This window comes from Megalobrama amblycephala, linkage group LG7 (assembly GCF_018812025.1).
Source record: "Megalobrama amblycephala isolate DHTTF-2021 linkage group LG7, ASM1881202v1, whole genome shotgun sequence".
NCBI classification, from domain to species: domain Eukaryota; kingdom Metazoa; phylum Chordata; class Actinopteri; order Cypriniformes; family Xenocyprididae; genus Megalobrama; species Megalobrama amblycephala.
Genome location: NC_063050.1, coordinates 22,958,116 through 22,975,846, shown reverse-complemented (window position 1 = coordinate 22,975,846; position 17,731 = coordinate 22,958,116). Strand labels below are relative to the sequence as shown.

At 36.8% G+C, this 17,731-nt stretch overlaps 1 protein-coding gene across 2 annotated transcripts in view; it reads right to left on the bottom strand.

Moving 5' to 3' along the window:
• The window catches only part of LOC125272053 (catenin alpha-2-like), a 453,892-nt gene that overhangs the window by 7,367 nt on the left and 428,794 nt on the right, over window positions 1-17,731 (bottom strand). For both annotated transcript variants that reach the window (XM_048196614.1, XM_048196615.1), the window contains exon 8: window positions 12,114-12,194. In XM_048196614.1, coding sequence (XP_048052571.1) covers window positions 12,114-12,194 — 81 coding nt within the window. The remainder of the gene's footprint in view (window positions 1-12,113; window positions 12,195-17,731) is intronic.

Below are 17,731 nucleotides of genomic sequence, written 5' to 3'. Positions count from 1 at the left end.
TGAATATTTGGCTAAATGGTTCATTGTCCTTCCCACATTAAAATGTAATGTGCAAGTATATGACTCTGCACATTAATGATTATTTTAATGGATTTGCAATCTATGCATCATAAAACAGTATGTAAATAGATCCACATGGTATTATGTGCATATTATAACAGGCCATGCTTAAAATACAACACTAAATTTTACAGATTATGAAACAAGCGGTCTGTTCACCATCTCTTTTCACCAAGACCTGGAAAAAGTGTTCTACAATGTACTATATATGCCTGTAATTGTGAAAAAAAAGTTGAATCCAAAAGTTCACTTACTGGATTCAATTACTGCAGCGAGGTCACATTGTTAATACGTAGATATTAATACGTAACTTTCAAAGACACAAAACATACATTTTTGTACATTTAGAAAGGTGCTGAAACGTGTGATATTGATGTATTTATAGCACTAAAACGTAATAATATTTACGTTTTTTTACAGCAAAAAAAACAAAATATTTACGAATCTTTCATGTCATAAAGATACAGTATATGTATAATTTCCCTTTTATCATTTTGTAGATAAATGTAAGATCCCTAAACCCTACCCCAAACCTAAACAGAATTTAACTTATTAATCCATGAAAATATAAATCCGGCTTCTCTCCGTGAAGGCGCGCGCTCATTTCAAATGTCAGTCCACAGAAACACGGCATGTCACAATCTGTGACGAAGCAGGTGAGAAACAAAGAGCATTCAATATCAGTGCCGTAAACCATGTCACACTTCTCAAGGTCGCAACTTTCAAATTTAAATCATAACAAGGCGCAGGCTTTGACTGTGACGGTCGCTGCTGAGAATGAAGACGAAGATCGCCGAAAGAAGATCGAAATTGTATTAATTTCTTTGGGTAGTCTGGGTATCTTTGGGTAGTCAGTGAATCGATTTGATTCATGATTCACAGGTGTTCGATATCGATTCAAGAACGATTTTTGCAAATTCAGAATGATTTGATTTGAGACGATTCACATTAAAATTCAATGTCATTCGATTAATTCAATTCAATTCTTCATTTTTATATGCATTCATTGTTGCTACCCCACTGGAATGATGGTCAGATACTCCTTAAACTGATGTTTCCATTAGAGTTTTATTCGTGACACTCATGTAGACATCATAAGAGCTACGGCAAATAAACAAAACAACAAAAACAAACACACTATAACTCTTACACAAAAACCAACATCAGAATAAAACAATACAGTTACACAATAATAGAAACTAAACTCGTTTACCTTATAACCCTCTAGTGGGATGCGCAAAAATACAATAGGAGAGAAAACATCACAGATTGCAAGCTGTGTCCTTCAATCAGCTGGCAGAAATGGGCTGCACTTTATACAGTCCAAATGTTGCGCGTCAAGTCGCTTATCAAAATAAAAGTCTCTTAAGGAAGCTTGATACAAATGGATCGATAAAGGCTAGAAAACTCTCCTTTGCAGGTTAGCCGTCCATTACATTCATTAGGGTTATTGAAATGCTTCCCCCAAAGTGTCTTAGGGTGTAAATTACTCAGCGGCCTACAGAGAGTAAGTGCAAAAAACAAACTTTTGTCCATTGTTAGTGTAAGTTCATGTTAATTCTTAATGATGCTACATAACTTTATTTTAATAGCCTAAAAATGGCATTTGTAGAAATTTGCATAAGCCAAAATTTTAAAAGGCTTTAAAAGTATTGTTAGTTTGTGTTAACTATAGTGTAGGATAGTGTTAATGGCTTCACAACCTTATTAAAGTGTTCCAGATACATTGAACATACTAATGCTCACAATGGAGAGACTACCCTAGAATATCATGCACTTTCCCAACTAATCCTAAACTATTTTTTCTTCATGGAATAGTTATAAAAGCCCTCTTTGTTCTCTTTATACGGAACATTTTCCTTATGGTGATTCTGAAAGAAAGGCGCTGGGTGTCTACTGTTGCTATAGTAATGAATTCAACTTTAATGCACATCTGATTAATAGATAAACCGCATGTGTCTGTTAATGTTGTAGTTATTTCAGCAGTTTCCTTCTGACATTCAGTTTAAAAACATGAAGTTAAATTCCATTTCATTCATTCATTGTCATTCATTGGAACTGTGCGTATGCATTTAGACACTTACATTATGTGTTTGCTCTGTAAATGTGCGCACTTGAATAAGCAGGGTTTTACTTCAACTGCTCAGGTAATGTCAATGGTATGTTCCATTTCCGTAAAACTTAAGTATTTTACCCTATAGAAAATAACGGTGACGTTTCCACGCAATGAAAGCATTTTAGTTCAATAGTAGTGACCATGCAATGAATTGGCAGCTTTATCAATGGCTTGATCGGTTTGACTCAGGAATATCGCTGTCTCAATAGAGAGCTGTAATCTGCTCATGAGAATAGCAGTGGCCGTCCTGAGGAGAGCTCAATCGTGGGCTTCACAAAAATGTGTCAATTAAAACTATGGACGGAGCGTGAGCGTAATCCAGTGAAAGGCGGTAAAGAGTGCAGCGCGTATCAGTGAAGGAGAGCTGTGAGGGCGTGAATGACAATCAATTCGCGCATGTAGTAATTTAATGTTTATATATTTTAAAGCACTGAATCGCTATAGAATCGTGTTTAATCCGATTCTTTAATCCGATTCATGATTTAAAAAAACGTTTCAATATCGATGCATATGCATCGTCAGGATTTGTAATCTATGCATCGAGAAAACGAGTGAATCGTTACACCCCTAATTTTAAGGTTTCAAAGTGTAGTCTTGTTTAACATTTGTAATCCTCCGAAACGAGTTTGCAGCACAAGTCACAAACAGAAATGTTATTTCATAGTAAGTAGATGAGTAAACTGCATTCAATAAATTTGACTAAAAACATGTATTGATGTATTGACAATTGAATACAACAGATTTAAAACATTAATGCCCCAATTTTAATATTAATACATGGGAATTCATACACATTCACACTTGGATATGTAAATGATTTACGTTTTATTGCTGTTAATACGTAAGTATTTTTTATGTTTTAGTGCTATAAATACGTCAATTTTGTACATTTTTGTGTGTATGAAAACGTAAGTAAATGTATGTGTGGTAGAACCAAACTTTACATAAAAATACACATGTATTCTCATGAGATCACATTGATTATTCAGTTAATTTAAAGACAGAACTTTATTTCACATTCTAATCATTTTTATCCTGTTGAAGTGTTAACATGATGCCTTTTCATTCCGTTTAAGCTATCAGTATGATTATTCACATATTCACTCCATGTAAACATACAAAACCACTACAAATTTTGGAGTATGTAAGAAATTCAAGAGCATTCCATAGAACATGATGCCAAGGTCATGGGTTTGATTACCAGGGAATACATTAACTGATAAAATGAATACCTTGAATGCAATGTAAATTGCTTTGGATAAAACTGTCTGCCAAATACATAAATGTAAATGAATTATTTTATTTCTATTCATCAAAGACACAAAAATATGTTTTCAACACTGATAATATTAAGAGATGTTTCTTGGGCACTAAATAGGCATATTTAGCTTTGCCAACACATACATACATACATACATACATACATACATACATACATACATACATACATACATACATACATACATACATACATACATACATACATACATACATACATACATACATACATACATACATACATACATAAATAAATAAATAAATATTTTAAAATAGAAAACACTTATTTTAAATTGCAATATTTCACAATATTACTGTTTTTACTGTATTTTTGATTTAAAAAACAAAAACAAAAAAAACATAAGCATAAGAAACTTCTTTCAAAAACAATAAAACATCTTCCCAACCCCAAACTTTCGAATGGTAGTATAACTAATGTTGTGGGATTCTGATACAGCTGTTTAACACATTTCACCAGAACTGCTTCTGAATACAACACAAATGTATAACGCCAGATTTGTAACAGGCTCAGCCCAAAGGTTTTAAAAGAAATGGGAATTGCATATGTTGACACGTAAACTGTCAAAGCATGCATATATTACAGTACATGCTGTGCACAAGCAATCCCCTATACGTTTCAAGAAATGACTGCCATATACTGTACAGTAGTAGTCTGACACTTCAGAGAGCTGAGGGAACCCAAACTCTCTAGACTGCAGACATCACTCGGAGCGATTGTTTAAAGTTCAAACAATTTCTGCTCAAGAATTTCATAAATGTGGGAAATGTACAACTGATTCAGAAATGTTAAACTGAGCTCTACTTTGAAAATCAGTTTTAGTTTGAGAGCAGGCAAGATTTATGAGCTTCTCTCTGTGTGTCTGTCTCTAGGAGAATTTCTTAGATGTAGATTAAGAGTAGCTGTCAGCTAAACAGTTCCAAAGAAGTCAAAGCGGCTGCAGTAACAAGACACCATCAGAATAGCAGTCGGTGCCAACACTCTCAAGGTCACAAAAACAAGCCATATGCCCATAGCAATAATTGCAATCATCCACACAGAGTAAATATTAAGAAAAATCTGAAAGCTTTGTGTATCTACAGGATAACTAATTATTCCAATTTTTTTTCAAAGCATGTACTGTACATTGTAGGAACTCGAGATTGTTTCTATTTGCACTTTACAAAATGGATCCCCACTGAGAGAAACTGAACAAGAGAGAGAGAGAGAGCTTGCTTAAACATATGTTCAGAGAAATGTTGTGCACTAGAGGAGCATCCTGGAGTAAGCTATCCGTCAACAGAGAGCTGGGAGGGAGGACTTGACAGACACATTTATTAGGAATGTGATGACAGATGACACATAGCTCAAAGTAAAGGGATGTGTGTGGGGACTGCTAATTGCATAAGAACAGATAATTAAGAGTATAAGTTCAACACGGTACATTCTCACACCTCCAGTATCACTCATCTAGTTTCTAAACAGGTCAAAGTCTGTACCTCAGTGTTTTTTTTTTTTCTCTTTATATGCTGTTATTCTTGTTTTATTTTTTTCATTCTCTATTTCTCTCTCTCTCCGTAGTTCTCAGTGGCAGAGCATTATGGGAGCTCAAGCACTCTCAGTAGCATCTGAGAGGCGCACCTCTGGGGGAGAGGTCTGACAAATGCTGGGTTTAGTTCCATGACTGGCCCCATGACTGCAGAATTACTCCACTAGGAGGTCCACTAGCTCACTAGCGAAACACCCTGTGACGTGACACGAATTTTTCTTTCTTTCCTTCTTTCTCAAAATAAAGTTGTCATATAGCACGTAACATGTTTAGTTACATGTTTTTGTTTTTGTTTGGGGGTGGGGTGGGGTGGGGGGTGGGGGTGTTATGGGTTGGGGGGAGTTTTTTTTTTTTTTTGGAAAAATTATATTTTATTCATATTTTATTCTATGGCCTCATAAGAGGACGCCAGGACTAAGTTGTTTAAAAAATAAAATGACATGAAATGTACAGGCAAAAACAATGGGATTTTTTCTTTCATTCACCAGTCAATTTTTAGATTTCAGGATTTTTTTGAACCAAACTTTGTTTAAAGATGATTCTCAACTATGTTATGAAAGACATAATGAACTGCATTGATATACCATTTTACTTTATGCAACATGCGAGTAAAATGGCCATTCATGGGTTTTCCCATTCAATGCAATGTTTATGTACACTGTATCTAATTTGCATATTGATGTGTTCTTAGAGCAACATGTAATGAAAAGAGAAGTGTAATAATGGGAGTAATAGTTGGCAACATTTTCATAATAATATCTAATATTTCATAGGAATATTGATAAGTATAAGATAAGTAAAATGCCTGATAAGCATGATTTAAGTCCGGGTGTCCTCTAAGGACATGCATGAAATCAATGGCCTGTTTTATAACAGAAAGTTATATTTTGATTAGAAACCCCATAACATTTTCCTGAGATGTTGATTTATAACAAACAATTTAAAAATTAGTCAAATTTAAATGATTCCATAATCATATTTCCATAAGAGTGCTAAATTTGATCATTCAGTCATTTTTAAAGACCAATGAGAAGTTGTTGTCCTGGTCAAACCTCCAAACATTTGTTATCTCTTGGTATCTCTTAAAACTGTGATGTATGGTATCAGATAAATTCACTAAAATATGAGGTTAAATTAGGCCCTAATACTTAATATGCAACCTCTATAATTAAGCTCGAAGCTAGTCTGCTCAGAATACTACTATCACTATTGCTAACAATACTATACTAAAAACAATACTAATAATAACAATAACAGTAATCACCAAACACTTCCTTTGAACTTGCGAAGAAGGCACTCTCCACTAGATTTCCAACCGCCCCCATTTTGCTTTATTTAACACTAAGTTGCTCCAGAGAGACTGTCCCTGTAATAAGTTTGCTCTAAGTCACTTTGGATAAAAGTGTCTGCTAAATGGGTACCATCACAGCAACATAGTTGAACCATAGTACTTTTTTTTTTTTTTTTGTCACGAAACAGATGCTTTTATCCAAAGTGCTTAAAGTACACTCATTACAGAGACAGTCCCCTTGGAGCAACCTAAGTGTCTTGCTCAAGGGCGCAATGGTGATAGTTCATGGATCGCCTGTTGCGGTGTTCAAACTAGTAACTTTTTGGTTAACAGCCCAGAGCCACTATGTCATTCCATTAATACAAAGGGAAAAAATAAATAAAAAAAAATAAAAAATAAGAAGAGAGTGTGGAAATCATCAGTTGCCCTCTGCGCAATGCGGAAGGAGATATAAGTGCTCAGGAGGCTAAAGGCAATGGAAGATTCTTTTGAGGTTAATCTGTACTGTATATATGAACTAGTCTAATCTGTTCTGCGGCACTATTGATGGATCTGATAGCGATGCTAATGCATTAGTCAGAGCGCTCACTGCAGGGCTGAAGTTGCATAGTTATTCTACGCATGCCTGTGTATAGCATAAAGACCTGCTTATGCATTTATGCAAACCAGTATGGACTACTCTCTTTCTTTTGTTTTTGATCTATCTATCTATCTATCTATCTATCTATCTATCTATCTATCTATCTATCTATCTATCTATCTATCTATCTATCTATCTATCTATCTATCTATCTATCTATCTATCTATCTATCTGTCTGTCTAAAAAAGAGCAATTCATAAATACATGCTAAACCTAAACAGTGCAAATGTAACACAACACAGACTAAGCAGCAAGGGCAATACGAAAATCAACCATAGTCCTCTGCAATGTTTGTGATCGTGAACAGGATCGCCATTATAGCTTGATTTACACCGGTCGGGGTGGGATATTCTCTTGCCAGGTAGACAGTAATAACTCAAAGCCGGCTGCCACAGACACTCGGATGTTTCCCCGGTGAGACTGATTTGATGAGATGGCGATGCCTCCATTCATTTGACTGAGGGGCCTGAAAAGCCCTGAGTGGATCACAGAGGTTCGCATCTCATATCTTCAGTGATTGTGCCATGAGAAAGAAATGCATTTACTCACGTACACACACACACAAACCGTGCCATAAGCAGCACATATATCTACCCAGATCCATACATGCAAATGTACGCAAAATATCACATTCCCCAGTGTTCCGTATGGGTTGTTTTGTGTTCTGCTTGGTGAGTTGTGCATTGGTTAGCCTTAACCCCTCAATGCATCATCTTCCCGCAATCAACGAATAAAATCCTAATAAGTCATTTTGATTGAATCGAGACGTTTTTTTCTGTTACGAAACCTGTGGCTGCTGTTCTGCGGGGTCGGTAAACAACAGCAAAAACACAGCAGGCAACTGCTGCCCGTTGATCACTGCCTGAAATTAAAATAAGTAATGAGAACATCCAACATATGTGCATGGATTTTACAGCGGATACATCAACAGCTTGGTCTGCAATTCGCTTAGAATCCTCCTTGATCCCTTGGCAAGTTTTTTTCGGGATCTCAAACCCCATTAAAGTGATTAAAATGTAATTTGTTTTGCGATGAGATTCTAGTGACATGTTGCTAAGGTGAGAGGTGGTTTATCAGATGCAAGAGCATATGGAGCCCACCAGCAGTGGAGGAACAGGAAGTGATTGGTCTGAATTACAAGGAGATGAGTGAGCTGGGGTAAATCAGGGCCATCAAACACTTTTCATTTCCTTTAAACCACTTTACTGTACCATAAAACCTCCATGTATCCATGAGGGAAACATCTTGCCCCGCCTCAGACCATGATAGATAATTAAATAAATGTCTTAAGAGGATTAAAAATGCTTGGCCTGGCAAATCTGTAAACAACCAGCTCCCTCAACCGACACGTTACTACAATACATGTGTCAGGGAAAGTTTACAGCTTTCCAAATATTGGTCCAGCGAAGCGGGTGACAGAAGATGCGGCAACACGACGGCCACAGGGTTCAGCGAGAGGGGGAAGGAGCGTAGAGGAGTAGAAATGAGGAAGGTGATGTACGACTGCTGAGTCTGAAAAAGCGGCCCTCGAATTTATAGTCTTGGTGAAGGGGGTGGGAGTGGGAAGATTTTAAAAGATGTTTTCCAATTATAAAAGATTGTACAAACCGGGTGGAGGGTAAACGGCGAACGTTCATGTGCTAACTCCAGCTGTGTGTGTGTGTGTGTGTGTGTGTGTGTGTGTGTGCACTGTTTTTTAACCTCTGCGCCGGTTGATTTATACACCCACTAACACACTCCTGAACTCCAAGTGTGTAATTAAAGCAGGCCGCTCAAAACGAACATCCATTCCACATTAGTTGCTCTCTCTATGGATTTACTGTGATGTGGGGTGAAGAGGGTCTTCTCTCAGAGGGGGCAGGCCAACGAGGTCTATAATACCTGGAGAAAGCTATCTGTTAGCATTAATATTCATCCTGGACCACCTGGAAGTGTGAGATTTGAAATCTGCCATACTTGCTCATGGCCACACGGAACTTTTTAAACCAATCACTTGAGAATGTCTTGTGACTAAGGGCATTTTCAAACCTGTAGATGTGTGCTTTGTTCCGAAACAGGGAGGTAAAACGTTACAATGTTGCATCTTCTTCTTGGTTCAGTTCCCTTTCACAAATCAACAGTTTAAGATGGAGAGGTGTTCTTTGGTTTTCAACTGGGATACCTAATGTGCTCATCAATAGATTCAGACACTGCTGGTTTTCCTCATTATGAATTATGATACAGATTCATGGTTCATTGGTCCGTTGTGTCGGATAGCTTTTTCACCACAATCGAACAGAGTACATTTTCAATCAGGCCGAGACACCCAATTCAGGAAATCTTGGACCAGTTGTTTTGGTGTGGATCGGGACATGATTACCGTGTTTTTATATGCCTAAACAAATCAAAGAAAACACACCAGGGAGAAAAGGCGAATTGTTGGTGGAGGGAACGTGCCAAGTAAATGACATTGTGATTGGCCGATGGAATGACACAACAATGTCTCAAAAACAGCAGACAGGGAAATTGATTCATTTGAAGTGTGTAAGAATCAGGCACTGGTAAACATGTACTACAGAGTCCTGCAACGGGTCGGGTACCCGCGGATACCCGCATAAAAGTGGATAAAACGGAAAGTGGAAATTAACTCCTTGCGGGCGGGTAGTAGCGCGGATGAAAAATATGCACAATATTTGTATGTCTAAATTACCATTATACGCAACAACGATATGACATTTGACCCATCACGTCACCACCACTGTGACAGTGCGACTTTTGTTGATGCTTCTCGTAGCCTAGTTGCACAGATGTCTATGGCCTAGTTGGAGCAAGCGTTGCATCTCCATGTTTTCTGTGCTGATGCGGTCGTGATGAGTTCATGTAGGCTAACATGTAAGGGTTGCGCTGCCAATAAAGCACCTAAAAGCTGTCACAAAGAACCGGCAAAAAAGTAGCCTAATGATTATGATTATGTAAAATATAGCAAGGAGACATGTTAATTGTTTATTATTAAACAAGTGTTTTCTGTGTCAGTGGCTGCAAAGATGAAGTTGACGATGCTGACTCGCGATCTTCGCAGTAGTGAACGCGCCTGAGAGAAATGCACATTTCATTCGGATTACATAAGCAGAGAGCAGTCTGTTTTCTTTCGTTTTGAATTGCTCTGTTTAAAAGTAGACATTCCAATATAGATATTTTCCTCAGGTCTGTGAGGCAAGTAGGCCAAGTTACCTTATACGCTGAGTTTTAGTTCATTTATGATACGAGCTCCAGTTCTCCCCGGCGCCTCCGTGTCATGATCATCTATTGTCTGCTATATTTACTTATTTATTAAATACAACAAGCAATTGGTTGATGAAATATTGATTAAAATTAAGATACAATTAATACAAAACGAAATTTAAGAATTTTTTAAAAGTTAAGAACTTTAAATTTTAAAAAATAAAGCACTTTAATTGGAATGATTTTAGCATGTGTGATTTATCGCGGGCACGGGTCGGGTAACGGGCCAAATATTAACGGGTCTGGGCGGGTGAGGATTTAATTTTGATATTATCACGGGTGACGGGTCGGATCTGGTGCTGAACTTTGCGGGTACGGGCGGGAGCGGGTCTCCAAAAATGGACCCGTGCAGGACTCTGATGTACTATAACAGAATCATGGAAAAATTTTTTTTTTTTTTTGTTTTGTTTTTTTCTCAGAATACAAAAGTTTTGAATGTTCGAACACATCAATCTCAGAAAACTGGAAAAAATACAATCTCGTAGACAATATGGTGAAGTCTCACGAATGAGAGGGTGACTATGGTGATTGTATGTTCCCTGACAGCTGACATTTTGATGTTTAGAGTGTAGGACAAAGTTTTCCTTTCCTGAAATGTGTTATATGGTAAGTTTATGAAAGGAATATTTTACCCAAAATGAAGATTCTGTCACCATTTACACCCTCAAGCCATTCCAAACCTAGAATGTGACTTTCCTTCTTCTGTGGAACACAATAGATGATTTTTTTTTTTTTTTTTTTGGTAAACAATATCCTACTTGCTGTTTTCCATAAAAAAGTAGTAAATTGGGTGGGTGCTATCAACCTTCAGAATGATAAAAAGCACCATAAAAGTATCAAATAATTATGTCAATTCTTCAAAAAAACTTACAACAACTATGTGAGAAAAATCTTGCCCTAACTGGGCTGACAGGAGCGCCTATGTTTCTCTTAATCAGTGAAATAACTTTATCTAGCCTTGTTCTTTACACTGATGAGCTGACAGAATACTTACATTTCTTGATGTAAGTGTCAGGTAATAGTATCATATAATAGCATAATGTAATGTTCATTCTCTATTAAATTTACAGCAAAAACTCCATTTGACTGAGAATTATGTTTCAGTCTGATGGGAATGCCCCTCTGTCTAATGTCTTGAAATTTTATTTCTAGGCTGTGTTTTTGGTTTAAACCAGTGCTGACCGATTTGACACTTTCTTCCATTGTCATGGTGATAAGAGAGAAAATGCATCAAAAGAACTCTTAAGCTCTGCTGATTGCTAAAGTCAAGAGCGTGGACCTCAGCTTCTTGAGTTAGAGACATAATGCTGTTTGATGTTCTTATACACGACAGTCAGATGTTCAGAAATGTGAGGTGTTATTTAAGCCTAAACCATTCTCAAAAGACTTTTTCTCTTGAATGCATAGTAAAAATACAACTGATAGCTCTGTGCTGTGCATTACAATTACTTTTTTTGTCTGTTTTTATTTAAAGGTTTAAAACCATCTTCAGGCATATTCATGTTTCAACATATTTATGTTTCCTTTAGCAAGTATGAATATCTGATGCATCAACCTTTATAAAACATGACTGAGTAAACCAGAGTTTCTCAAAGTAATGACTTAAATGTCAGTCTGTTCCTCACACAAGGCTATGAAATGGCCTCAGTAGACTTATATATATATATATATATATATATATATATATATATATATGTATATATATATGTATATGTATGCTTTTTAAAGCTTGACAGGTACAATCACCATCCTCTCATCCCTTATGAGAAAGCAAGAAAGAAAGAAAGAAAGAAAGAAAGAAAGAAAGAAAGAAAGAAAGAAAGAAAGAAAGAAAGAAAGAAAAAGAACTGCTGTAAACCTTTAATGAGTCTCTTCCTTTCAGTGGAGTATTTTTCTAGAAAGACAGAAGACTGACTCACCTGTCTGCGAAGATCACGGGTCTTCTTGGTCATCTTGTCAATAGCTGAATTCAGCGGGTCTCCTTTTTCTTTTCTTCCGGTCTGCAATAAAAGTGGAGAATGGTGGAAAAAATGTGTTACAAAAATAGTGTTACTTGTATAATATTGTCATTTCATGCCCTACAAGTTCACACCAGAAGAACATGAAAGAGTGACAAACAAATCAAGAGAGATAGGAAGTGTTAAGTTAAAAATAGTGTTGTCTGCTTTGAGTAGGGTTTGGCGAAGGTTTTTAGAAACCTCTTGAAACCTGAGGCCTTTAAGTGCCTGTAAATGTAGACACAGCAGGGATGGAATAAAGCAAGAGCCTCATAAAGCAACAATAGAAAATGGACACGACCAAAGATAAAAAAGACAGAGCACAGTAGAACATTTTGCAGACAGACTGACATGAAAGAATCCTCTGTGCTACATTTCTCCTCTACAAAAATGGCTGGCCACAGGCAAGTCCTAAAATGACAGGGATTAAACCTTTATTGCAATATAAAAGCCACATCGTGGGGTGCAGGGAACTCCATCTGATGAAGCCGAGAGGACACTATAGCCTGGAGCAATTTGAAAATTGCACACAACTCTGAATGCTGCACAACTTACATGTTCTTTCACCAAAACTCTATATAATGAATTGAAGCTTAGGTATACTGAGGGTCTTCAATAGAGGTAATTCTCTATTATATTCCTAGTATAAATCAGTTGTGTTTTTGTCTCTCCAAATCACTTATTCAATCTTTCGACAGTTTAACTTTAGAGGGGAAATGAACAAATTTGACTAGGGTCATGCTTTCTGAATCATCAATAAATAACTGAATTTTCTACAGTCTTTCAGGTTAGTGGAATCAAGTTATTTGAGGTGCTTAACAGCAAGTAAACAAGCAGAACTGCATATTTCCACTTTGTTTGTGAATAATGTCTAGCAAATAAACCGTATGCCTTTGTTTGGGTGAACAATAATCACAAGGTCTATAGACAGTCCACACATTTTTCAGTGATTTATGTACAACTGTTGTGCTATTATTCATTTCAGATAAGCCCCGCCCCTAGTGGCCACACAAAAGTTCCCTTTATATGTTGGTCAGACTATCTCTTCCTGTCTAAATAGGTGGTTCTTAGCCAGAATACGCTGCAATGTGGACTAGACTTGATGCCATGAGGGAAAAGTCTGGCTATGCGTGACTAGTTTAGGAGTGTCATGCACCATATAATCTGAATGCCCCTGTTTGCTTCCTGTCTGATTGTTCCAGTGGCTGTTGCCCTCAAAAATGGATTCTCTTTCTCCTGTCAGAGTGAGCTGGTGAAATGTGCTCGGGTTGAAATGAGGACGGTTTCTCTTGTTAGCGAGTAATTAAAGATTTTGCAGCGGTGGCGGCCGTCTCCCCTAGGTCCGATCTGCCAGACAGCTCACAGCTGGCTCCTGTATGTCAGTGTCAGAGGAAACTCTCACCATAGATGACAACACACGTCCCATCTCTCTCTCTCTCTCTCTCTCTCTCACACTCTCTCTCTCTCTCTCAGCAGCAAGACTGCAGGCTGTGGCTCCGTGCAAACACAAACAGTACCCTATTAAATATGGACAGCAGGACTGAAACAGCTAAATGCCTGCAATGATTTGCTAGAAAATGATACAATGGTCAGTGTATGCGAGGAAAAGATGATGGTGCAATGCAGGGACATTTAAGAGGCCATTTGTAATCTATTTAAAGTGTTTTATTAGGAGCACTGCCCCAAAATAACAATTATCACCCAGAATCTCACTCTTTTTCTGTGGAGTTACACCTTTTCAATGAAAATGCATGATGATATATGTATTAGCCTAAAGGTAATACATAAAATTCCACATAGGTGTAACTGAAATAATGTCTTCATCAACAGTGAAATTAATCATCACAAAGGAAATCCAAAAACAAGGGAACTTTGAATAAACAAGCTAAATGTGACATTACATTTTTACAATGGTGAAAGGTCAGAATAAGTCTGAATGGACACTGTTTCAGATACATAATGATCCATGTGCAAAGGATTTTGCCAGGTATGAATTGATATTCAAAGCAGACTGTTAATTAGGCTATCCGCTTTCATTTGGGAGATGACCCTCAGAATGAATACTGAATACTGAAGCCATCATAACCTTTACCGGAGCTGCCATTTCAAATGCTATCCTTAAAAGCAGCATGTGTTTTTTTTTTTTTTTTTTTTTTTTTTGTGGCACCATGGAGTGCAATTAGGGGGCCAAGCAATAACCTCCCTTTACCATTCAGCAAAGAGAGAGAGAGTAAGATAGCTCTGGACACATCTGAAATCAAGCTTTCCTAATACATTGCAGCATAAAGCTCTTAAAACACAAGAGCTGAAACTCACAAACGTCAAACAAACATCAATTTCAAACCAAGGCACTCATGCAACTATTGCAAAAAAAATAAAAAAAAAAATAAAATAAAATAAAATAAAATAAAATAAAATAAAATAAAATAAAATATGGGGAACCTTTACAAACCAGCCACTGCTTTGAGCTAAATTAATAGAGATGTCTTTTTTTTATTTTTAGCCCTTTGTTTTTATTTAGTTGGTGTTTATTTAATATTCATTTTTCTTTCCTCTGCTTGTATTGAATGTACTGATGCTTTGACAATACTGAATGAGAAACAATCATGCCAAAAAGTGTTTTGAAATTGAAATTGGAAGAGAGTGAGATCAAAAGAGAGCTAATTCAAAGAAAATTTCAAAATGGATATCTGATTCAAAAATGGGGATATATTAATTAACAAATTAATTACCTTTACCATCATTGTACTGAATGGAATCTTTCATCAATGCTGACTAAAGGCGAGGCATCTGACCAGAGAATTGCAAATCAGAGGCAACAGTTGAAACAGCAGAAACAGTTGTATTCAGCCTGAGTGTTATGAGATTGCTCAAAATTAATGACCATGTTGCCAAGCAACCGTCCTCCAGTTCCGCCTAGATGTTATTAATACACAGGCAGTGCAAGCTGGCTCACGTTAAATTGGCTAGTTCAATCAATATTCTTAAACTGGATGAAGAGGCAAGCAAATCTCCATGGAATTCAGAATCAGCAAACCCAACAGAACAAGAAGCTATCTAAAAACATTTCCCTTTGTTCTACAAGTGCACCATGACAAGGCAATCATCTGGATGTGACTGTAACACAAGGGTGTCTCACAAATACGGCCTTCAGGAAAAAAAGTTGACTGGATCTGCAACAGATGGCACGCTATTCATAGTCAGGAAAATGGCAGGTATTGCGTACAAGAGAAAGTTCTCCTAGAACATAAATTCGACAGCAAAAAAAGCTTAAAAAACATGTCTTGGTTTATAAAATGCAACAAAAGAATGAAGAAAAAAATAGGTTACACTTTATTTCTATAGTCCGCTTTAGGCATTCTGTTAACTATAAGTAGCTCTGCAACTACATGTCAACTAACTCTCATCAGAGTTAGTATCAGTAGACTGTTAGGGTAGGGTTAGGGTTAGTAGAATAAGTTGATATACTTGCAAAGTTAATTGTAGTCAGTAAAATGTCTGTTGGCAGTAGGGATGGGCATTTCAAGCACGAATAATATTCGAAGATCGCTGGGAATTATTCAATTATTATGCAAACATCACACTCCTCCCCCACATGCACGCAATGATTATTATTATTTTTTTTTACTTTTACGACGGTGGGTGGCGGTGCCACGGTGGGCAAGTGATGATACCGGTGTTACGGCTGAACACCGGTAACACCGACTATTTCAGCAAGCCTACCTCAAGCCATAATGATTTTAGGCTGCTAAAATGATTTTTTAAGACAATAATCGCACAACCTATTCGATATTCTATAATTAAATCAACTAATTGAATATTCGAAAATCATGACACATCCCTAGTTGGCGGACCACCAAAATAAAGTGTTAGCAGACATTAAGCAGACAGTCTACTAATACTCTGGTAGTTATGACTGGTAGTTGACATGTAGTTGCAAAGTTACTTATAGTTACTAGATTGTTTAAAGTGGACTATCGAAATAAAGTGTTACTGAAAAAGAAAAAAAGAAAAAATCTAAATATCAAGTAAATAAATTTGACACATTTTTGCAATAGAACTTTTTTTTGTTGTTGTTGTTGTTTCACTATAATTTCCATGAATTTTAAGTCTAATTCTAATTCAGTCATTCAGTTCACTTCAAATTCTAACTTATGAATTGAAAGGGAGCCTATACTTAACCAACCATTGTAAGGCCACAACAAAATGAATTTGCATCTTTCAGCTGAAATCTGAAGGAAACAGAAGTACCCAGAGGCAACTCTACAGATTTCCCCTCTTTGAAGTATGGTTCTCATGGAAATGATGACATGGACAGGTAAAAGGGAAAAACACATGAGGAGTCAAACTAAAAAGTAAGTTTCAGAATTGTTTCCAAGTTTTCACCAAACTAGAATTCATACTCCTCTGCTTCCTGTCAGAGTCTGAGATGTACACAAGGAACTCCAAATGAAGTTTCCAACTCCATTTCGATACATTTGCAGCTGTAAGGGTGAATTTATTGCACCAGCATCTGGAGATAATATAGATCATGTTGTCAGAAAGCAATAAATACATTAGCGTTACTGTAGGTGTTTTACTATTAAATGATAAGACATGCCTGTAGATTGCAAACTGTAATATTACAATATTGCAGCAGACAAAACTGCTCCAAAACAGATTTTAACAATTTTAATGTAATGCATAATGCAATGGATATAAATGTATTACACCTCAACACAGAACTGTTAAATTTGTTGTTGATTTGCCTTCTTGCTCCCTGTTTGGACATTAAGGGTAACACGTTTTGTCACTCCTTACAGTATGTGTTTGTCAGCCTCCAGTTATAAACGGCATTATTTCACATTAAGGGGAGAAATTGCTTCGATCAAGAGCAGGAGACAAGGACGCCCCAGAAGAATGCTTATGCACCTCCATAAGGCTCAAGTAACCATTTATTCATTGGAAACCACATATATACACATAGACACTCACAGACATTACAGCCATAAAAGAGTAATCGACATCTTGCAACACAGCATGAGTTGCAAATAGTCAAAGTCAAACTTGATGAGCATGCTGTCTGACAGAGGACTCAATGTGAATATATACATATATTCTTCACATCACTCTGAAACATTTTACTACTGTAGATGGAAGACAGGCAGAAAGAATGAAGATATGAATGAAAGCTATAACCGGCTTGTCGAGACCACATTTTCAATTGTGACTTTTGGACACCATTGCACATAGAGTATGGTTAGCACTAGGTTCTGTGCAAGCATTCAGTCTATGCATGCTTTGTACACTGTATTTACTTTGGAGAATGAGATGGAGAGGAAATTGAGGCTACGGCATCAGATCAGAGTCAACAGAAACTGACTTTCAAAAGCCATCAAAGGCATGAAATAAAATGCAATTTAATATTACTGAATATTTTCACTGTGAATTTTTGATATTTTAATATACTGGATTCTTACTGTATGCCAGCAATTCAAAAATAGTCGAAAAATAAGGTAGCTTATATTCCGAAATGGAAAAGATAAGCATATACAGATTTT